Source organism: Loxodonta africana, chromosome 25, assembly GCF_030014295.1.
Source record: "Loxodonta africana isolate mLoxAfr1 chromosome 25, mLoxAfr1.hap2, whole genome shotgun sequence".
Classification (NCBI taxonomy): Eukaryota; Metazoa; Chordata; class Mammalia; order Proboscidea; family Elephantidae; genus Loxodonta; species Loxodonta africana.
The window spans coordinates 62,669,374-62,693,487 of record NC_087366.1 but is presented as its reverse complement, the minus strand read 5'-3'; the positions used below and the strand labels follow the sequence as shown (position 1 = coordinate 62,693,487).

General features: G+C 48.2%; 1 protein-coding gene across 1 annotated transcript in view; it reads left to right on the top strand.

Annotated features, from left to right (window-relative positions):
* Positions 1 to 253: 253 nt before the first annotated feature.
* SMYD2 (SET and MYND domain containing 2) overlaps positions 254 to 24,114 on the top strand; it is a 63,068-nt gene continuing 39,207 nt past the window's right edge. The window contains exons 1-2 of the mRNA XM_064276913.1: positions 254 to 444; positions 24,035 to 24,098. Of these exons, the coding sequence (XP_064132983.1) occupies positions 272 to 444; positions 24,035 to 24,098 (237 nt within the window). The 5' untranslated portion in view covers positions 254 to 271. The remainder of the gene's footprint in view (positions 445 to 24,034; positions 24,099 to 24,114) is intronic.

Sequence of the window (24,114 nt, the reverse complement as noted above, 5' to 3'; positions counted from 1 at the left end):
TCCTGCCGGCTCCGCGGAGGCACGGCGGGGTGCAGCCTCCTGGCGCCCTGCCTCCGAGAGCCGCGGGCCTGCAGTCCCCGGGGCCGCCGCACCGGAAACGGCCCGGGAGGCGCCGGGTCTGCGCCCTCTCTCTCCCCGGGGCGCGCGAGGACCGGGCGGGGCCGCGTCCCTTCCGGGGGGAGCGGGCAGCCGCGTCCGCGAACGGCGTCCCACCCGCCCCGCCGCCGGTGACGCGTCTCCGCCAGCAGCTCGCGGGCGCCGGGCCGCCACCATGTGGGCCGACGGCGAGGGCGGCCTGGAGCGCTTCTGCAGCCCGGGCAAGGGTCGGGGGCTGCGGGCCCTGCGGCCCTTCCAGGTGGGGGACTTGCTCTTCTCCTGCCCGGCCTACGCCTGCGTGCTCACGGCCCAGGAGCGGGGCAACCACTGCGAGCACTGCTTCGCCAGGTAGGGGGCCGGGGGGGGCGGGGGCCGGGGGGCGCCAGGGGGCGCGGGAGCCGGGGGTGGGGCGCGGGAGCCGGGGGGCGCGGGAGCCGGGGGGCCGGGGGGCGCGGGAGCCGGGGGGCCGGGGGGCGCGGGAGCCGGGGGGCCGGGGGGCGCGGGAGCCGGGGGGCCGGGGGGCGCGGGAGCCGGGGGGCCGGGGGGCGCGGGAGCCGGGGGGCCGGGGGGCGCGGGAGCCGGGGGGCCGGGGGGCGCGGGAGCCGGGGTGCGCGGGAGCCGGGGGGGGCGCGGGAGCCGGGGGGGCGCGGGAGCCGGGGGGCGCGGGAGCCGGGGGACCGGGGGGCGCGGGAGCCGGGGGGCCGGGGGGCGCGGGCGGCCGGCAGCCGGGGGCCGGGGGGCGCGGGCGGCCGGGAGCCGGGGGCCGGGGGGCGCGGGCGGCCAGCAGCCGGGGACGCAGCGCGGGGCTGGGCCGCGGCGGGAGCAAGTGCGCACGCGGGGTCCTAGCGCCGGCGGCTGGGGGCAGGAAGGGCGCGGCGCCCGGCGCTTCACCCCGCGCGGGGCGGTGCCACGTGCCTCGGCCGAGGGCAGCCACGTCCCCGCGGCGCGCGGGGTCCTAGCGCCGACGGCCACGCTCACTACGCGCCGGCCGGTGCCACGTGCCTCAGCAGAGAGCTGCCACGTGCCCACCGTGCGCGGGGTCCTAGAGCCTGCGGCCGCGCTTCACCCCGCGCGCGGAGCCACGTGCTGCAGCAGGGAGCCGCCACGTGGCCGCCGCCCGGCGCTGTCAGAGCTGCGCACGCGGGGAGGGTCCTGGGCAGCGGGGCCGGAGGGGCAGAGCCGGTTTGTCTCCGCCGACTGAGACCGCCTGCGCTGCGGTCTGCCCTGCACCGCCCATGCCCCCTGGACTCCCGAGGCGGCCCTGGGTTGGGGCAGGAAGACACGGTCGCTGCAGATCTGTGGTTAGAGACTGTCCAGTGGTAGCCTACGACATGTGTGTTTACAGCCACGCACATGCGACTGCAGCCGCAGCCTTAGGAGTTGCAGAGCTGGAAGGCACATTAGAGCTCACCCTTTAAACCTCATCTCCCTCCATTTTACGGATGTGAAAACTGAAGCCCAGAGAAGTGTGATTGTGTAAATTTACACTGTAGTTAAGGGGAAGAAACCGACTCCCGTTCTGTTCCCCCGTTTGCCACCTAGCCAGGTGCTCAGTAAATTGACTAATGAGGAGACATGGTTTCCACTGATCTTGGAGAAAGGGGCCTTGCTTCAAGGCCCTTTGAACCTCAGTTTCTTCATCTTGGAAATGGAGATTCCTGAGCTAGACTAAGCAGACCTGCAGGCCTTGCAGGTAGGTATCTGTTAGGTACAGTCCTCAAGTGCAACATATACCGATGTATTCCATCTCAGAGACCTCTATGTCTTATTCTACAATAAGATGTAGGAAAGGGGACAAAGGCTAAATATTATAGTGATCTTGCCCAGACTCCCTGCCAGAACTGTCTTCCACTTGGGAGACCTGGAAAGGAACTAGACACAGACTCATGCAGTGGGCAGATACAGGGCTGTATGTGATGTGGCTCTTTGAATTGGTAAGCCAAGAGCTAAAGGGTCATGGCACCACTTTGCGACATTTGAGTGAAGTGAGCGTTGGGTTTTCCCAAAGTTACAAAGGCTGCAGTGACTGGTCCCTTGATCTTCTGAGCCTTGCTGTGGCTCAGAGTCTGCAGCAGTGTGGGCGTCTGCAGTGGCGGGAGCAAAGCAGGGTCCTCCTAGCCCAGAAGGAGCCTCCGTCGGGATCCTGGTGATTCCTGGGCCATCTTGTGAGGTCCGGTGTGAATGCTAGGCACTAGTAGGTGTTCAGATAATAGTTGTGCATCCACTCCTCCAGTGAATTAAAGATCAAATCCCTCTGGGTTCAGAGGGGGAAAAGAGGAACTGAGCGATTCTTCTCTTTAGCTGTGAGTCTCCTAACAGTATCTACTACACACCCCCTACCTTAGAACATTAACGGACAGTGAGATGCAACTCCACAAATCATTCAGTCTCAGTTATGCTGCCATAGGTAACAAAGTTTGCTCTTTTCCTTTCTTCCTTCCTTTTCCTGGTGGGCATTTGTTAGTATCACTAACTGTTAGGCCCCTACCAGGCTGCCACATGCAGTGAGGTGGTGCTACGGTACCCACCCACCCCAGTTTGGCCTAGATGAGCTTTTGTCATTACCCACAGCTTGTTTCCTCCCTCTCCACGTTTGAAATCAGCTAAAATACTCTAGAAATAATACCTATAATACCCATGGAATTGGAAGTATCCTTGTACCACACTCTATGATTTCTGTTAAACTTATTAGTTAGAACTAGTGGTTGGATTGGTCTGTAGTGTTAGTGTTAGCAGCACCTTATCCATTGTCAACTCTCTGTGTGCCACCAAGGACAGGCCAGCTCCACGCAGCTGTGCAACAGGGGAATGCCTCCACGGTGCCTCCAAGGCGTAGGAGCACAATTCTGCAGACGTTGATCATGCAGGCCAAAAGCCACTACCTCCTGCACACCCCTCCCCAAATAAAGGACCACCTACCCTTCCTTCTTCCTTGTGCTAAAAGTGTAATGGAAACATGATTGCCTGACATAAAGGAATCACCAGGGGTTTTCCCATGTTAGATTAATTATATCAGGATTAACTTAATTCAAAGGGAAAAAAACAAAAACTTCAGGAGTAAACAAGTTCTGTAAATTGGAAATTAACAAGAACTTTCTCAGGTCGCAACAGAATGGGATTCTTCTCGTCAAGGCAATCCAGACAAAGTCTTGTTTCTGGGAGTTTTCAGTTTGTACCACAGTTTCTCAGTTCAGTGGATGGCCCTTGGGAAGACATGTATCCTGCCCCTTCTGTCAGAGGACAGCCCATCTGCCAGAGGGCAGCTCCTAAAAATATAAATGTCTACAGTTGGATGCTGTCTCTATTAAAACAAACAAAAAAAAAAAAAACCCAGTGCCGTCGAGTCAATTCCAACTCATAGTGACCCTATAGAACAGAGTAGAACTACATATATTTCTGTGTGTATATGTGTATATGGAAACCCTGGTGTCATAGTGGTTAAGTGCTGTGGCTGCTAACCAAAGGGACGGCAGTTCAAATCTACCAGTTGCTTCTTAGAAACTCTATGGGCAGTTCTGCTCTGTCCTATAGGGTCACTATGAGTCGGAATCGACTCGCTGGCAATGGGTTTTTATATGTGTGTATGTATATATATGTATATATGCACACTTACACATACGTAATCCATGCATATGCATACAGTTTTGGGAGGCTGTTGGTCAATTTTTTTTTCTTTTTTTATTGTAATAGAACAACAACAGTGGGGATCTTTAAAGTACAGAGATTTATTTTCTCTCAGGTCTGGAGGCTAGAAGTCCAAATCAGGATCTAGGCAGTGTTGATGCCGCCTTTATTGGTAGCCCTGGGCATTCCTTGGTTTCTTGGAGTTCCTTGGCTTATAGATGGTCCTCACAGAGTGTCTATCTTCCAATATGTGTATTTGCCTAAGCTGTCTTTTTTTTTTTTTTATTGAGCTTCAAGTGAACGTTTACAAATCAAGTCAGACTGTCACATATAAGTGTATATACACCTTACTCCGTACTCCCACTTGCTCTATCCCTAATGAGTCAGCCCTTCCAGTCTCTCCTTTCGTGACAATTTTGCCTGCTTCCAACTCTCTTTATCCTCCCATCCCCTCTCCAGACAGGAGATGCCAACACAGTCTCAAGTGTCCACCTGATATAATTAGCTCACTCTTCATCAGCATCTCTCTCCTACCCACTGTCCAGTCTCTTTCATGTCTGATGAGTTGTCTTCGGGGATGGTTCCTGTCCTGGGCCAACAGAAGGTTTGGGGACCATGACCGCCAGGATTCCTCTAGTCTCAGTCAGACCATTAAGTATGGTCTTTTTATGAGAATTTGGGGTCTGCATCCCACTGATCTCCTGCTCCCTCAGGGGTTCTCTGTTGTGCTCCCTGTGAGGGCAGTCATCGGTTGTGGCCGGGCACCAACTAGTTCTTCTGGTGTCAGGATGATGTAGGTCTCTGGTTCATGTGGCCCTTTCTGTCTCTTAGGCTCTTCGTTGTCATGTGACCTTGGTGTTCTTCATTCTCCTTTGCTCCAGGTGGGTTGAGACCAATTGATGCATCTTAGATGGCCGCTTGTTAGCATTTAAGACCCCAGACGCCACATTTCAAAGTGGGATGCAGAATGTTTTCATAATAGAATTATTTTGCCAATTGACTTAGAAGTCCCCTTAAACCATGGTCCCAAAAACCCCCGCCCTTGCTCCGCTGACCTTTGAAGCATTCAGTTTATCCCGGAAACTTTTTTGCTTTTGGTCCAGTCCAGTTGAGCTGACCTTCCATGTATTGAGTATTGTCCTTCCCTTCACCTAAAGCAGTTCTTATCTACTAATTAATCAGTAAAAAACCCTCTCCCACCCTCCCTCCCTCCCCCCGTCTGTTGGTCAATTTTTTATGGCAGTTTTTTTTTAAAGATACATTATATTTTAAATTTGGTGTTAAACATATTTAATACTTGATATTATTTATCACAGAAAAGGAGAAGTCTACTGTAAGCAGGTGTTCCATCTGAATTTTCATTGTGTGTGTAGCTCCTCAGGTGGGCAGATGTCTCCTTCTTGACCTTTATTCTCTGGGCTCATGGGTCATGTAAGGGCGAGCATGTTGTCTTTTTTTTTCCCCCCCTTGGTATGGGGGAAAAGTAGGAAGACCCACTTAGCTCCTTACAATAGGACTGTTGGAGCCCAGTGTCAGTGAAATTGTAGCATGCCTGGCTCACTCAGTGGTTGTTTTAAAAATTAAAATGTTTGCAAGAGCAGAACACTATAATTAAGATGTCCTATTTTATTTCAGCAGTTATAAAGACTTTCTAACTAACGTCCTCCAGATTTATCCTGTAGCGGTATTCATTCAAATTGTTTATATACCTGGTTATCCTTAGTCGATCTTGTTCAGTGTTAAGGGCCATAAAACCCTGATGCTGCCTTCTTGAAGTTCTCTGAGAGCCGCCTGGCCCTGGTCAGCTGCAGCTGTGTGTCAGGAAGGGACATTTTCCCTGGGGCTGCTGGGATTCTGGCTGTTCTGAGAATGTTCTCTGAGGATTGTAGTGTCTAAGGGGAGAATAGCTTCAGGCGTTCTCAAATTATCATGTTCTCTGAATAAAGAGTGGACAGATGCTGTAATGGGGGGCTCCCCTTCTTTTTAGAGGCATTTATATAAAATGGGTAGTAAGATTAAAACACAGACAACAGATTTCCTTTACAGTTACTTTAAAAAATGCAAATTCAGCTATACCTTTGTTAGGTAGTTACATCGATAGCTTCGTGGATGAGAGTCAAGCTAAAGCCACTTCCCAGATATATCCCCACTTTCCCCCTTCCCCATCATTCCTGACACCAGCTGCCCACACAACACGTACACTGTCTGTCCCTGTCCCTAGCCATCCACTTAGGTCAGACCTTACAAGTTAAGAGGACACCATCCTCGAGCTCATTAATTCGCTGGAGCAACTGACAGGACTCAGAGAAGATACTAAACTACTGGTTTTGTTGTAGTACCCACTGCTGTCCAGTCAATTCTGATTCATATCGACCCTGTAGGACAGAGTAGAACTGCCCCCACTTGGTGTCCAAGGCTGTAGTCTTTACGGAAGCGGACTGCCTTGGAGTGGCTGGTGGGTTTGAACTGCCGACCTTCCGGTTAGCAGCTGAGTGCTTAACCACTGCACCACTCATCTTTTGTTCTATTAAAAGGATATAAATCAGTGTCATCACAGGGAGAGACGTCCCGGCGAGGTCTGGGAAGGTTCCCAGTGTGGAGCTGCTGCGTCTTAGGGCACCCACCCTTCATGGACTAGGAAACCTCTGGGCCTTAGTGTCCCCAGGGGCTTTTAATGGCCAGGCCTGCATGATAAGCCGAATCATTCCTCCCAGGTGAGGCTTTTCTGGTCTAGCTAGCCACCACTCCCCAGCACAAATTCTCAGGTGTGGCCTGCAAGTCCCAGACCAGGCACCTCAGTACTCTAAGAGTTGTTTCTCCAGAGCCAATGACAAAGGCCATACCACATAGGATAAAAGTAAATCCTTTCCCCCACAGCAGTGCAATATTGTCACTTTCAACATGTCAGTATTTCCGGTTTATTTATTTATATAGACAGTAAAGCATAGACTTTGAATTCTGGCTTCATCCTTTCCTCATGGTATCCCTTTATACAAATTGCTTAGTCTCTGAAAAACGTGCACACTGATCCCCTGTTGGAAACCCTGGTGGCATAGTGGTTAAGCGCTACACCTGCTAACCAAAAGGCCCGCAGTTCAAATCCATCAGGCGCTCCTTGGAAACTCTATGGGTCAGTTCTGCTCTGTCCTGTAGGGTCACTGTGAGTTGGAATCAACTTGAGAGCAATGGGTTTTTATGGGTTCAATCTCCCGCTACCAAGTTGTAAGAATTAAATGAGATCATGGAAGTCAGCACAAGGCCTAGCACATGGTAACGGAACCCGCTGCCGTAGAGTCCATTCTGGCTCATAGGGACAGGGTGAAACTGTAGGACTGGGTAAAACTGCCTCACAGAGTTTCCAAGGAGTGCCTGGTGGATTCGAACTGCCGACCTTCTTGGTTAGCACCCATAGCACTTATCCATCACGCCACCAGGGTTTCCTAGCAGGTAGTAGGCTGTCACAATCAGCTGAGGTTTTCACTCGTACACGTTTGATGAGCTCTGCTTGCTAAAGGTTTGACTTAATTGCATCATTTGGTAAGATATTGTACTTTGGGGACATTTTTGTGGTGGTGGCAGTGGGAGAGGGGCTGCTGGGGAGGAAATGGAGGGAATTACTGTGCGGTGTAGTCATCACTCAGATGGCTCCCTGAGCCACTAAATCCGGTGGTTTCCAAACTTCAGTCCCCCAGAATAGTGATGGGAATCTGTGACCTGTTTTCAGTATTTCTCAAAACCTAATGGAAAGGATACAATGAACCTACACAGATAAAACATCTAGAAAAAGGGGCTTTTCTAGCTCCAAAGTGTTTAGATACTTCAGTGCTCTCTTAACCCTGAGATTATGCAAATATTTGAGAAGAGGAATGGAGGAAAACAGGATTTTCCACTGCAACAATGAGCTCAAGCATAACAACCATTGTAAGGATGGCGCAGGACCGGGCAGTGTTTCGTTCTGTTGTGCGTAGGGTCGCTATGAGTCGGAACCGACTCCACAGCACCTAACAACAACAACAAGGATCTGGGGGCTCCTCTCTGCTCTTCAGCTGCGGGACGCTTCTTGGAGCTGTGGCGAGGAGCTGTCCCTGAAGACTTCACGTGTGCTGGGCGCCGGAGCACGCAGATTCTTCATATGCGGGAAATGTAATTTCTGTGGCAGCTTCCAGGGGTTAAGTGACTGAGCTGCACGTTTGGAGAGGATTTCAGATGAAAGAGGCAGCACAGAGGCAGACTATCCCGAGGTGAAATTCAAACCCTGCTGAGTTAAAACCCCTTTAACACCTTTCCCTCCCTAAAGCAATGCCACAAAATCCTCTCAAAAAAATCTGAGGATCCCACAGAAAGTCACATTCCTTTAAATCCTACTGCTCTTGGCAGCTCATAAAGCATTTCCAGGTACATGCTCTTTTGATCCTCCCTGGGCTGAGTGGTGCAGATAGGGCTTCAGCCCATCTTACATCGGAAGAAGCGGTGTGGGGAGCTTGAGTGGTTTCCACGAGTTTCCTTTTTTGTTTTTGGTTATTTATGGAGTGCCTCCTTAGGGCCAGGCTCTGTGCCCTTAGAGGACTTAGCCAGGTATTCCTGTTCCAAATATAATCTTCCTTTCTGTGGCCCTTTATGGCGGAGCCTACTGTGTGGTTTTCCCTGGTGTCTGTCTTACTGTAAGTGGTTGGCTTTAAAGAACAGGTACTTATTTCCTCATAGTTTAGGAGGCTAGAAGTCCAAATTCAGGGCACTGGCTCTAGGAGAAGGCTTTCTTTCAGCTCTGGGGAAAATCCTTGTCTCAGCTTCTCTAGCCCCAGCACCCTTCCTTCCCTTGGTGATCTCCAGGTGACATCCACCTTTTCCCCTGCTTGTTTCAGTGCCTAATCAGCTCTTTTTACATCTCAAAAGTGGTTAGGTTTATTTAAGACACACCCTATACTGATAAGGCCTCATTAACATACCAAAGAAAACCCTATTCCCAAATAGAATTACATCCATAGGTACACCCATTGCCATGGAGTAGATTCCCACTCATAGGGACAGAGTATAACTGCCCCATAGGGTTCCCAAGGACCAGCTGGTGGATTCGGACTGCCGACCCTTTGGTTAAAAAAAAAAAGCATCTAAAAAAAAAAAACAAAACTTGCTTTCAGGCAGTTCCCACTGACGGAGACCCCATGTGTGGGGTAGGATTTACAACACATATATATGGGGGGCACAATTCAGTCCGTAACACCTGGAGACCAGGGACTTCATCCAGCTCTGACTTCTCCTCCGGAGAATGTAATTTTTATCAACACTTTTTTTCTCACCTTCCCAAGCAGATAATCCAACAAAGTATTGTTAAGGAGCCCTGGTGGCACAGGGCTGCTAACTGAAAGCTCGAAGCCACCAGCCACTGGACACCCCGGGGGAGAAAGATGTGGCAGTCTGCATCTGTAGAGATTTGCAGCCTTGGAAGCCCTGTGGGCAGTTCTACCGTGTTCTGCCGGGTCGCTGTGAGTCGGAATCGCCTCGATGGCAGTGGGTTTAATGCATCATTTCCAGAAGTTTAATGATTTGATTCACCTGCCTTGGGTCTATGTATTACACTGAATGGTGGGTTCAGAGTTGTTGGTTTTGTTACCATGCTTCAGGATTTACATAGGCTATTTATTAAATATATGTAAATTTGATATGCTTTTGTATGTACCAATTATTTTATAATAAAATATAAAAAGAACATGAGGCTTTGGACGTTCTGCAGATTTGGAATATTTTTAAATATCATGCTAGAACTAAACCAGACTTCATCATCTCAGTCTTTATACCTACATGTAAGGAGTTTGTTTCCGTGTCTGGTAGGGCAACATCACAGTACACCCTCTTCCCTTTTTCTTAAACGTATCTGTTCCAAAGAACTTCTCTGCAAAAGTTAAGTTGATGAGGTCTGGACGTGGAATGTATGGTGTAGCCACCCTAGTCTTCTGGGCGGTATTCCTTCCCGTAGGACGAGCAGGTTGCACACTATTTGTCAGATGTGGTTGTTGTTTTTGGGTGCCATCGTGTTGGTTCTGACCCATAGCAGCCCCATATACAACTGAAGGAAACGCTGCCCAGTCGTGTGCCATCCTCAGAGTCACTGCTATGTTTGAGCCCATTGTTACAGCCGCTGTGTGAGTCCATCCCATTGAGGGTCTCCCTCTTCTTCTCTGACCCTCTACTTTACCAAGCATGATGTCCTTTTTCAGGGACTGGTCCCTCCTGATAACAAGTCCAAAGAAAGCGAGACTGAGTCTCACCATCCTCACTTCTTCCAAGACAGGTTTGTTCATTCTTCCGGCAGTCCATGGAATATTCAATATTCTTTGCCAACACCATAATTCAAAGGTGTCAGTTCTTTTTCAGTCTTCCTTTATCATTGTCCAGCTTTTGCATGCATTTGAGGCAGCTGATAGTTCTTTAAAAATCCTTAGCAATCCTTAAATTTCTCTGAAAAGAGCCAGGACTCCATGCTATATTTTGGCAGCCACCTGATCTTCCAGAGATCTGAGAATTGGTGAGAACATAAGAAAGGAAGGTTGTCTGTTTGGGAATTTGATACAGCGAGAGACTTGCAAAGAAAATTTCTTCTGTAGTTCCGTGTCTTTGACTTAACCTCTTTGGGTTTAGGTTAATATTCATTTTCCTGTCAATATAAAGAACATATGAAATGTTCACAGTTTTACACACTTTATTTCTGACTTCCAAGGAGGCAATCAATAATCTTAAACAGCCTTTTTATTCGTGGAGTCGTTAATGACCAAAATCATTCCCTCCCACACACCCGCTTTGGCCCTCAGACGCAGAGTAAGGGAATCATACCTCTCAATTCAAGGTGTGCTTTCATCTGGTTTGTGCAAGGCCAAGCTTATTTTCAAACCTTTCTCCTCCATCCCTGGTTCCCCATTCCCACTGCCCGCTCCCCTCTCACAGCCAGCCCCTCTCCTGGGCTTTGCTACATCACTTTGAATGTGTGTTTAGGTCCTGGTCATCACCAGGGACCTAGACAAGGCCTAGAGCAGGACTCTGTGACTGTATTCACCTGATTCAGAACTGGAGCCCTTCCTTCCCCGGTCAGCCTGGTGCCCTGTGGTGGTTTTCTGTAGCAGTAGTCAGGGGGGCTGCCCTGCGCCAGCCCCCTCCTGCTGAGGTGGGGCCTGCTGTGGCACCAGAGGAGGTAGGTATTCTGGGGGCTCCTTCCCTCTCCAGGGACTTGCATTGTCAGCCTTTCCCACCCACATCCCTCACCCTCACATCTTTGGCTTTCCAGAAAATCTGCAGTAGTTTAGGGGTGCAGTCCTCTGGCAGGCAGGGGAATCGACTGAAGTGACTGTCTTTTCAGGGCTTGAACCCGCGACCTTGGCCTCATTAGCACCAGTGCTGTATCCAGTCACAAAGCCACAGGCTTCACTTTGTGTAACTTCCACCGACTCCCCTTCCTACCACCCTCAGCGGCCGCCTTTTCAATTACAAAGGCGTTCTCACCAACACAATAGAACAGAAAGAATTGGAGCTCTTCAAGACTCCTCTGAAGGACAGAAATATGCAATTTAGCAGGAAAATAATACCAAAAAAAAAAGTCTTGAAAGTTCAGGAAACAACTTATCTTTCCAGTCCACCCGTTCACTGGGGATCCAGCTAAGCTTCTCTTCTTCAATCAAAAATGTAAAAATAGTGTGGAATTCCTTGTGACAATTTATTAGCATAAAATCCAGTGATTATACGTGAAGTTTCAGATGACTAAGTAGAAATATTGTTGAAATGGATTGGTCTAGCTTTTTTATAGGAAGGGGTGGATCTGAGAATTGCTAAGTGCTTATCTTTGGCAAGTTTATAGTCCCTGAACCCAAACCCATTCCACGGAGTCAATTCCAACTCACAGGGACTCTACAGGACAGGGTAGAACTGCCCCCATAGGGTTCCGAAGGCTGAAATCTTTACGGGAGGAGATTGCCACTTCTTTCCCTGAGGAGCGGCTAGTGGGTTCGACCTTTCGCTTAGCAGCTGAGAGCTTAACCACAGCGCCACCAGGGCTCCTTCTTATAGCCCCTGGAGACCCAAATCCATGCTTATAATAATAGCTAAGATGGTGTTGTGTACCAGCTGGCGCGCTAAGATGCACAGGGTATGTCCTTGCCAGCGGGAGACATCGTCACCATGGAGGCAAGGATAAAAAAGGAAAACCCACTGGAGGCGTGGATTTCAACCAGGGCTGGAAACCATGGGCCCATCCTGGGGAGGGACCTGGAAAGAATCCGGCTGGCAAACAAGATACAGTTGTTGATCTGAGCCAAATAAAAACCTCAAAGATTTTGTATTCTGGCACTTGAACGGAGTTATATTGAAATGTGTTGACAAAATGGAAAGTTCTAGACTGGAGATTTTTTTTCTTCAGTCTGTCGAGTGCCAGGAAAAACTCGTATGTGTGGTAACCAGTAAGCAAGGTAAGCACGGACTTACATGTGCTTACTAACGTGTAGTGCACAGTTTCACCTGTTCTTTGTTTTTGTGTGTGTGTGTGTGAAAAACAGTTGAAATTGTGCACTACAGACAGTATGTGAGCACAAGTAAGCCCATGTGTACCTTGCTTATTGGGTAACCCGTCCCTGATACTGGCTCCCATTTTGGTGATTTTTCTCACTGTGGTCACGTGTGTAGAGGAAACGCACTGCCTGCTGGAAAACCTCTTATTCCACAGATCCCTAGTAGAGTGATAGTTGCTGCCGGTGTTCTTAAAACCTCCACAGTAAGAGGCATTTGATGATGAATTGTAAACTCATTGAGGTTAGGGATTGTATTTTAAGTTATTCAATAAATATTTATACTTATGGGGCACGAGTTGGGTGCCGTTGAGTCAGTTCTGACTCACAGTGGCCCCTCGCGACGGAGTAGAGCTGCCCGTACGGTTCTCTGGGCTGTAATCTCTATGGGAGCAGATCGCCAGGTCCTTCTCCCATGGAGCTACTGGCTGGGTTCGAACTGCCAACCTTTTGGTTAGCAGCCGAGCACTTAACTGTTGCACCACCAAGGCTCCTTATGGAGCAGTTACTGGGCTCTAGATCCTAGGGAAACAAGGAAAGGAACAGAAGTCTCTGCCATCATGGAGCTTATATTCTAGATTGTAATCATCTTTATCTTACTCAGAGTACCTTTGACTTTTCAAGGGTTCGCCAGGTGTGTTGAGGACAGCCATGTTTTGGGGCTGCGTATTTGCTTTTCCTTTCTTTTACTCATTTGAAAACTGGTAATCCATGTATGTCATGAAGAAGATTCTGTTAACCAGAAATTTTAACTGCAAAACCTTGGCCTATGACTTACGCAAGCAGAGAGAGCTTTGATCAAATAATGCTTAGATCTAGTGAAATTGAAGTATCCCTACATTGTGTTAAAAAACCAGTAGCATTGGGTAGACATTTTGGGTGTTAATGAAATGTAGCCTGTCCATACACCTGAGTAAATAATTCCAGCTATCACTTAAAAACAAAACTTTCAAGTTCTGTAAAAATGGCTTGGGGGCAGTGTCTGACCTCCCCCGACCCCACAAGTGGGAAGGAGAACCAAGGTCAACAGCACAAGGCCGACCCCCCCCCCCACCATGAGGTGGAGCCTAGACAAGCCTCCTCTCTCCCATCTTTACTAATTTTGACACCAACTGTCCCTCCCATGGCACTCTCTACTTTTTTGCTGGGTTTGATAATTCACTGTAATGGCCACACAGATGGGGTTTATTAGGGAAGTAACAGCTACAATCCAAGCTCAAGAACACTCAGGATACAGTTCTTCCATCGGTACAGCCTCTCCCCGGCTGTGCTCGTCTCTCGGTGGCCCTCAGTCTCTGCCCAACGGCGCTCAGCTTTCTCTTTCTGTGGGCTGGGAAGCCCACCGGGGAGTCTCCTGCTGCTGGGTCTCTTCTTCCTTGGTGGTGGAGGGCTCCTCCTGCTGCCCTGTAATTGGCTCTATTTTAAGACAGAATTGACCAATCCCCTTGGTAGGCCACAGTTACCCAATCACACAATCACCTGGGTGGGAGTTACAAGACCATGGCTAGAAAGGCCACACACAAAGTAATTAATCCACCACAGGTCCACAAAGAAGTAAGGATTTATAAAGAGTCTGCATACTTTGCCCAATATTTAATTTGTTCCTCCAAAATGTATTTCAGCACGTGTCCAGGCCTTACAAGACACTCAGCTACTAAATATTTCTTAAGAACAGAGCAGGGAAAAGAGGCCCACCTTCCACTTCAGAGAATGGCCCTGATTGAGCTCCATTGTGGAGTCAGGGGTGCTTGATGGGGGTACCCTGTACCAGGTACCAGGCACCGCATCTGACTGGCTTGATCTGCCGTGTTAGTTTTACTCTGGCAGTCCTAAATTGCATACATATAGTGACTGACAGACAGACAGGCGCACGCACCCTGCTGTCTCCCATCTGTGTTCCCTGTCTGCCTGGCTAACTCCTGTCCATTGACTTGGGTTCTGAAAAGTCTGCCCCGGTTGCTGCAAACTTACTCGTTCCTTCATCTTTGCTCCCATAGTTCCTTGTACACACCTCCTTCATCACAGCTGCTCCTTGAGTACAAGAATTAGATATTATTTATCTCTGTAACCCCAGCGCTTGGCATGGGAACTGGCAGTCTGTTACCTCAATAAGTAATACCAAAAACCAAACCCACTGCCACCGAGTGGATTCCGACTCATACAACCCCATAGGGTTTCCCAGGATGTAAACGTTAGTGCAGGCAGACTGCCACGTCTTTGTCCCACGGAGCCTTTGGTTAGCAGTCAGTTGCGTTAACCACTGTACCACCAGGGCTCCTTCGATAACTAATAGTTAACTCAGTGGCTAAATAAACAGTCTCATTTCTGCAACTTACTTTATTAGTGGTCTTTGGACAGGTTCATCATCTATCTAACGCTGTTCATTCTTTGAAGTGAATCTTATAAATATCTCAGAACCCTTCATGGCCTCCCTGTTTGCTTCAGGACAAAGTCTGGGCTGATAAGTCTTCTGTGTTGTGTCCCTCTCACCCTATCCAGCCTTTCTCTTACTACTTTTTATTTAAGCCCTAAACTCAGTCTCACTGTGACCCCATGTGTGAACAGTAGAACTGCTCCATAGGGCTTTCAAGGCCTTTCAGAAGCAGATTGCCAGGCTTGTCTTCTGAGGTGCTCTGGGTGGGTTCAAACCGCCAACCTTTCAGCCAGTAGTGGAGCACTTAAACGTTTGCACCACTCAGCAACTCGATGGCAACTAACAACAGGAGCTCGATCTGGTAGTCTTCCCAGTGCCTACTCAGGTGCCGTGTGGCTCTTCTCTTGCCCATTTGCAGCCTGGAGTACTTCTCTCACACTGTCCCTTCCTTTGCCTCGGCCTCCTCTTAGGAAAGGCCTCTCTCCAAACTCTGCTCAAACCCAGACAGATCCAGCTTACACTGCATCTCTTTTATGAGGTTTCCTCCTGAATACTTCAGCCTACACACCTCTTCATTTGTTTTATTTACCATTTTATATTTACCTTGCCCTCTTCTACTATTTTGGAAACCCTGGTGGCTAGCGGTTAAGAGCTACTGTTTACTATTTATGTTTGTTGAGCACCCGACTATTCCAGGCATTGTGCTCAAGTCCTGGGGATGCAAAGGAAGCAAGACAACATCCTTTATCAGGTCTGTTGCCCTAACTCATCAGTCCTGGTGGTATCTTCCTGATCTGAATTCGGTGTCATCTGGGCTGTCTGGATGCCGAATCCTTCTGCCTAGTATTTACGTTTACCACTGTCACGTAGACGGGCCTTATTTCCTTACATAACTTGTTGTTTTACAAAAAATACATTTGCTACTTGTTTCTTAAGAACTCAAGAGGAAAGACACATCTAATGTCCTTTCTTTGTGTCAGTTCTTTAATAGAGGAACAGACAGTAAGTAACATCTACCGTTTCTTCCAGTGGTACGGTAATGGTAGTTGTCGTCTGTCGTCGTTAGTACCTTGTCCGTCTTTCCCACAGAGCCTAGTACGGTACTGTGCACGTAGAATGTAATACTTTTTGAATAGCAGTTACTCGACTAAGGTGGATTAGCAGATATTTCTTTACTGCCTTCTGCAAAAGGCTTTCTAGTGTGCAAACGTTCTTCATTCAGAAGTAAAAAAGGAACCAATAAGGATTTAAAGAAAAATATTTGTTAAATCTGTTCAAATAATGTCTGGTAAGTTAAAGCTGTTTTCTTACAGAAAATCGTCTGCAGGAATACGATGTCGAGGGGATGAAAGAGGGACATCTCTTCAATTCTCCTATAAGCATTAAAAAGGTGCATCTTGTTTACTGGAAAGTAAACAAGATTCAGAAAGGTCACCTGTATGTCGGAGGAGGAGCGCATACTCAGGTTTGGGCCGTGGACGACCTGACCGCATTTAGCATTAACCTATAAAGGTTTAACGTGGATTTTTTTTTTTTTTTTAAATCATTCTCTGGCCACACAGATCTATCATATCACCTTCACTCTGTGAGATATATTGATAGGAACATTTTACGTTTTTAAATAAGTTTTTATTTCCATTTCCTTGGTACTTAATCACCTGAGTAGTGTTAACACTTAGGGCCACAGTGGTTATAGGGGGATATAAGAAAACCAGGAATCACTGGGTGGTGGTCAATGTGCTCGGCTGCTAACCAAAAGGTTAGAAAGCCACATCCACCCAAAGGTGCCTCAGAAGAAAGGCCTGCCGACCTGTGTCCCTAGAAATCAGCCATGGAGAACCCTGTGGAGCACAGCTGCCCTCTGACACACATGGGGTCAGCGGTACAAAGTACTAATGACAACCACCACTATGGTACCATCGGGAGAGATGGTAGATGTTACTGTCTGTTCCTCTGTGAAAGAACTGATACCAAGAAAGCCCAGTAGATGTTTCTTTCCTCTTGACTTCTTAAGTCAGAAGGCATTAGAGAAGCAAAGAAACAAGAAGCAAGGAAGTGCCACTTCGGATCTTGCATAAAATGTAAGACGTAACACGTTTGCAGAGGAGAATGTTCAACTTTGAAAAGTACATAACATTTATTCTCTGGGCAGGCTTTGACTGTTAAGAGATTTTTACAGCATCTACAAATTGAGGTTTGATGTAGGTGTTGTTCAGTGACTAAAGAATAGTTCACTGTTGGGGTGGCTAAATATTTCTCTCATCTATACGTGAGCTTCGTGACCTTCTCTCTTTGTATGGCAGAGGTAAATTTCATCTCTGCCAGAGCCTTTGTTAAAACAAATTCTAAATTAGTGTCATCCTTTTCACAAGGCCAGCCATTGCCCCAATCACCAAGCTCTGCTTCCTCCTTGTAAATCATGGCCTCACTTCCAATAGTTGGGAAAACCTATTAGTTGCTGCCCTAAATATTTCCTGGCTCCCTTAGAGGGCCTGGGCTCTAACTTTTAACAAGCCTAAGAACAAAGCCCCAGACCTAAGGCGAAGGTTCAGCAAAGCTCGGGTAAGAAGCTCCCCGCTGCACGTGGGTCCTGTTCCACTGTTACATTGTGGATTAAAGTGATGTGGGGCGTATCTTTCACTGTTAGAAAAAACCTATAGCCTGAGTATTATCCTTGTCCCCTGACCAGGGCTATAATAGGGCCCTGCCACAATTCCTCCAATTTTAATTCTCTCAAACAAGATTGGAGGCCTTGCTGGTGTAACCACCCTCGCTGGGCGGAAGGCTTTTCTGATTGTCTTATTTCAGCCTATGGTGAAGGTATGTTGTGCCGCTGGGCTTTTTTCCTTTTCCCTTTTTCATTTGGCTGGGGCTGCCTCTGTTCAACAGCACGGACTTGTCACTTCTTCTGTCACCGTTAGTTAAAAGTAATTGTTATTGCAAACCCCTCCCTGCCGGCGTCACTTTCTTTCATGGTGGAGCCCACCAAGCGTTCATTTCAGGAGCCGAAAGTAGGGAGCTTACGGTATCGGGTTCCTTTTTATCTGGAGCAACAGCACCTGCGGCAACCCATTAACTAGCGGGAGTTGTTAATTACGTCTCGGACTTGTTGGTCTTCACGGCTCCTGAATTTCAAAAGCGAGGAAATTAATCACCGTGTGTGCATCTCATTCAGCAGGAAATCGCAGGCGCGTGCATTCTAAATTCTGTTCTAGTCAACTAATAATCAAATACTTGCAATCTTCTGTAACATTTCTCTCTTTGTGGAAGGAAGCATTTCCTAAATTCCAAGGGTCCTTCCACTCACGGCCGGGTAGATACCTGCCCCTAAGACAAAGGCTTTAGAGACAGAATTCTCTAAGTATGAGTCGGCGTGAGACTGTATTGAAGACGCTTCAGTAATTGACGTTAAAAAAACAAAAGGGCAAAGGCGAATTAAAAGCATAGTAGTAGGACCTGGCATTTATTGAGTACTTACTGTATTTTTTTCAAGTGGAACGTTAAAGGTGTCACTTGGTATTGTCTCCTTTCATTTCACACTAAACGAAAGAGGTGGGAGCTGTATCTTTGTTTCAAGTTGAGGAAACTGAGGCTCACAAAGGGTTAATAACTTGCCTAAGATGACACAGCACCAGAGAGATAAGAGGATTTGAGATGGGGAGGTGAACAAAGTAAGCCATCTACACCAAGACCAAAAAACCAAACACGTTGCCGTTGAGTCAATTCTAACTCCTAGCGGCCCTACAGGACAGAGTAGAACTGCCTCATAGGGCTTCCAAGGCTGCAAATCTTTAGGGAAGCAGACTGCCACATCTTTCTCCTTAGGAGCAGCTGGTGGGTTCGAACTGCTGACCTTTCAGTTAGGAGCTGAGCACTTAACCGCTGTGCCACCAGGACTCCTTAATCCATCATGTTGTTGTTAAGTGCCATCAAGTAGGTTCTGACCCATAGTGACCCTGTGCACTACAGATCGGAACACTGCCTGGTCCTGCGCCATCCTCACAATCCTTGCTATGTTTGAGCCCATTGTTGCAGCCATGGTGTCGGTCAGTCTTGTTGAGGGTCTTCCTCTTTTTCAGTGACCCTCTACCTTACCAGGCATGATGGCCTTCTCTAGGGACTGGTCCCACCTGATAACATGTCCAAAGTGTATGAGATGAAGTCTCGCTGTCCTCACTTCTAAGGAACATTCTGGCTGTATTTCTTTCAAGACAGATTTGTTCGTTCTTCTGGCTGTGCGTGTGGTATGTTCAATATTCTTCACCAACGCTGTAATTCAAAGGTGTCGATTCTTCTTCCGTCGTCCTTATTCATTGTCCGGCTTTTGCAGGCCTAACCCATCACATTCATCCTCAGTTATGAAGCAGGGGCTCAGGAAGAGGCAGAAAGGAAGCTGAGGCTTCCTCTCATCAGCTCACGCCTGGCTTCTAGAACCCATTCTGTCAGAGTTGGAAAATACAGTGTAAGCCACTTCATTCTTGCTGGCCGTTCATCAAACACCAGGGTAGCTAAACAACTGAATAAATCTAGTGTATGCCATTCATTTCTTAAAACGAGTTATACTGTAAATAATCTGCTTTGCAGTGAAGAGTGCTTCAACGCTTTATGCAGCAAATTCTGTGCAAAATAACCATCCAACTAGAATCTGTCCAAGAGGCCGGTGGTCCTGAACTCTGCTGCGTGTTAGAATCTTCTAGGGAGCTTTCTAAAAAGCGCAAGGCCTGGATCCCACACGGACTCATCAAATCAGAATCACTGGGCCCTACCCCAGTCATTGAAGGCGTGCTTGGCTGCTAACCGAAAGGTCGGCGTTCAGAGCCACGTCGCAGCTCCATGGGAGAAAGACCTGGCAATTTGCTCCTGTAAAGATTATAGCCCAGAGAATTGTGTGGGGCAGTTCTGTTCTGTCACACGGGGTTGCTATGAGTTACAGTCCACTCGATGGTGCTCAGCACCCCCCACCACCACCCCAGGCTTCTGTGTTTTTAAAACTCCCAGATGATCCCAGTGAGCAGGCAAGGCAGAGAACCGCTGTGAGACCCCATTAGTGATTCTCCTTCACTCTTCTTCACGTTCCATTCCTTCTGGGTCGTTTCAGTTCATTCCTCCAGTTGACCTTTATAAATCTTTCCCTGATGGAAATTTTGTTTTGTTTGCTATGCACAGCCTTTCCCCAAATCTCCTGGACAACTCAGATCAGCTTACGTTGCAAATGAAAGATTTATGGCTGCTGCTTCTGTAGGAACCGAGTTTATTCTAAATGCCTTGTTTGTTCCTACAGTGAAAATGGCTTCTCAGCAGCAGTCAGATAGTCACAGGATCACATCCCTTTTGCTGTCTCTCTGATGCGCGCGCGTGTGCACACACACACGTGCAGTTACCAGCTCAGCAACGTTTGAGTTGGAGTTTCAGCCATTCTACTCACGACACGCTTGCCTCTCACTATAGTTGTGGACAGAATTGAAGCCAGTATCTGCATAATTTAAACAGAGTGCCCCTCCTTTCCCCTCTCTCAAACTCTTCTGGAATTGCTCTGACCAAGTAGACCAGAGTCCACCCTTAGGCTATTCACTACTGGAGATGGTTTTGCCTTTCCCCTTCTCTACCCTGAAGGGGTCAGGCTTGGGAGGATTTACGGTAAGAAAATTCACATATAACCAAACAGTTGACCCAAGGGGCGGACAGTAAATTCTGTGTCAGTGCTGGGAAAGGCTGGGAATGGAACACTCTAGCTCTCACTAATAACTGAAAAACACAATTGGTGACATCATCATCTTACCGGGAAAATCTTTTTTAAATATTGGGAAGCTGTCAGGGTCAGGTGGCAGGTAAGTATTTTCCAAACTTCTAATTTTTGTTCGAAAGCCCAGTTGTATCCTTGGCCACAAATACTGCCAGTTGTTTTTTGAAGTGATAGGTCCTCTTTATCCATTTCAGTAACATGCCTGCAGGATACTCAAGTCTGAATAACCAGTTTGTCTGAAGTCATTTTTTTCAAGTAAAAATGATATTCCAAGAAAAAGGTGGCTTGTTCCATCATCACAGGGTGTTCTTCCTTGCGACAGTTGCAGTGGTTCAGTATGCAGCAAAGATACTTTGTGCATACTTCCTGGTCATCACACAGAATGTTAAAAAGCTGCATAGTCAGGAGGTAAAAATAACATTACTGTGTGTCACTGCTTCATCAGGGACATTCCTAGGTGTGTCTGTCTTTTTTTTTTTTTTTCTGATTGTGACTGTTGGCAGTGAAGGATACAGTGATTTCTAGGACAGTTTGGGGTCACTGCTTTGATTTGTGCAAAAGCTCCTGAATTTACCCTCTGTTGCTTTTGTAGTAAAATTGTCAAGACAGTTGGGGAGAAAGCAAACAATGTCTTAGTATGATGTTGAAGTCATTTTGAACTTGTGGACCCCCTGAAAGGGTCTCTGAGACCCCAGCGGTCTATAGACCACACTTTGAGAACCACTGAGACGGATAACAGACGTTGCATAATGTATAAAAATGAGTTTTTCTTGTGCTTCTTCGTTCCATGTGGCTTGTGACCCTGGAGACTAGCTGGGAGCTGGGCCTCTGGGAGTTGTGTTATTTGATGAAATCCCACGCGAGTCCTTTCCTGGTTCTCCGGAGCCCAGTTGCCTCTGCTGTCCTCTGGGATGTTACTCTGAGGCAGAAAACAACCCTGATTTCCTATTAAATTGACTGCTAGCTTCTGTGCCTGAAAACCTATGTAATCCTTTCTTTTTTTTTAAATGTTGTGGAGATAATGTGTTTTTGAACGTGACGTTTTCCTAATCCTCTCTGTCAGGGGGTCTTAACTCAGGGTTAAGAGGCCCTTTGATGTCTGCAGATCGGCTTTAGGTGACTCACAAGCCCTTGACCTTTTACAAAATTTCTGGTTGTTTTTTGTTTTTGTTGTTTGGGGAAGAGGTTGTTGGGGAAGTTAATAGCTTCAGTCAAATTCTCAAAGATGTACTGTGACCTTTCCCCTACAAAAGCAAACATTAGAAAGTGACTGTTTTACCAAGAGTTACACACGTGAGGAACCTGCTTAATACGAGACCAAGGGCAACATCTGCTCAAAAGCAAGAGAAGGCAGGAAGGGACCGGAACTAGACAGATGGACACAGGGAACCTGGGCTGGAAAACGGGAGAGCGCCCTCACATTGTGCCGAAGGCAGCCAGCGCCACAGAGCAACATGTGTATACATTTTTGAATGAGAAACTAACTCGAGCTGCAAACTTTCACCTAAGCATACTAAAATTAAAAAAAAAAAATTACTAATAAAAAAGAAAATGACGTCTTAGACTGCCATTTTTATGGGGTGTTACCTGCCCGCCCGTTATCGATTTCTAAACGCACATGTTTTGTAAAGAACTCTGGGCTCCCTCCCTGCTCTGCCCCGCTTTACTCCACGCCCTTGGCATTTCTTTGGGTCTACACCATTTCACGCCTACCTGCTTACCCGTGGCTTCGCGGTGGTTTCTGAGCTCACCTTCTCTTCCACCTTTCCCGCAGTATCAAATGAAGGAGCGTGGTGACCAGGCCCTTGGCTTACATCCCCAAACGCAGAGTCATCCCCACACAGCCCCGCCCACCCTGGGGGTACTTCAGGCCAGAGAATACACGCAGCTAGGTTAGTGGGTTCTTATTTGAACTGTTGAGATGTGCAGACTTGGGGTATTTATGTATGCCTCAGCCGGGAGAGGCGTTTTCCTACCCACGTATTCTTCAGCGTGCTCCTTGCAATCCAAGTGCTATGATGAAAACTGCAAGGCAGTCTGTTTAGTCCTGACGGCAGCAGTTTTGGAAAACTTCCTTGGTTCTGTGGAGTAATGTGGTGACGACCGCCCGCTGACAAGCAGCAGCAGCTCTGCAGCCTGGTGATGCAGTATCAGCCCGGTCGTCCCCCAGGTGTGGCGTTTGCGCTGCAGGTGCGGAGGTGGTTCTGTGCGTGCAGCATGCTGCAGACAGTGTGGGCCCCTGTGGACAGAGGCATGCACACAAGCCAGGGAGGGGGGTTCAGTGTGGTCCCTGAGAAACAGACAGCAGCTTTTGCAGGTAGTCTCTGAATTAAACAATGCACTTGTTTCCCACTTCAAAAAAAATTTTTTTTTTAAATAGTTTCATAGTGTGGGGCTTACTTCAGCGGCATCACAGTTTTTGAAAAGCTTTGGCTAGTCTGACACAGCACACACACGAGCACCTAACAATTGAGAAGTAACAATGCCCGTGTCCTTTATGGGAAGCCGGGAGACAGTACTGTAACCAACAGGTAGAGCTGACCTAGCTGTGAAGAGGCAGAAGAGTCCCAGCCAAGTAGAACGCTGACAGAGGGTGGGGTGTGTCCCACTCGTGTCCGAGGGTGTTTTATTCAGCAATGCGTCTCTGCGTGCTGGGGGGCCTTGTATCTCAACCTAGCTTTCCGGACAGCATTTGAATTATTGACGTGTTGTGTTCCATCTTCTGTGTGTCTTGCAGTTTCTAAATACTGAGGCTGGCCACTCACAGTGCGTTTTCACCAGGGTTCGTAGGTGTATCAGACACACTGCCTCTGTGGGGTCCCACCCACAACAAACAAAAAGCCAGTTGTCACTGAGTCAGCTCCAATTCACGGCGACCCCACGCGTGTCACGGCGACCCCACACGTGTCACGGCGACCCCACGCGTGTCACGGCGACCCCACGCGTGTCAGAGTAGAGCTGCGTTCCATAGGGTCTTCCATAGCTGATTTTTCAGAAGTAGATTGCCAGGCCTTTCTTCCAAGGCACCTCTGGGTGGACTCAAACTGCCAGCCAGTTGGTTAGTAGCCAAGTGCTTAACGCTTTGCACCGCTCAGGGCTCCTTGTCCGTCTTTAAAGCCATTGCCGTCACGTCGATTTCGACTCATAGCAATCCTATAGGACAGAATAGAACTGCCCCTTAGAGTTTCCAAGGAGTGGCTGGCAGATTTGAACTGCTGACCTTTTGGTTAGCAGCTAGGAGCCCCATGCCACCAGGGCTCCTGTCCCTCTTTAGCAGGTGAGAAAACCAGGACATAAGAGCCTTTGACTCGTCCAAAACTAGTGAATGACTGATAGACCATGCTGACCACAATGGCTTGCCCGGCCAGGCTCGCTCTGAGTCAGAACCGCGTTCCTCCTTTCTTGGGTAAGCGCCCTTCACGCTGTGGGCTTGGTGAATGTCTGTGTGTGTACTATTGGCCAGGCCCACTTCTACTCAAGGACTGAATCTGGTCAAAGTCTTCTCTGGGAAAAGGCCCCTTCTGGGTGGGAGAGGAAGGTAAGGCGAACCTTAGCTCTGCTGTGTAGCCAGATGGCTTTTAGGATTGCATGATAAAATGTGCAGCTTCATGTCTGTCCTCTCGCCACTACAGTGCCCTTTCTGTTTTCAAGGAAAGAAGGATTGTCCAAATGTGGAAGATGCAAGCAGGCTTTTTACTGCAATGTGGACTGTCAGGTAGGTGCCGGGCGGG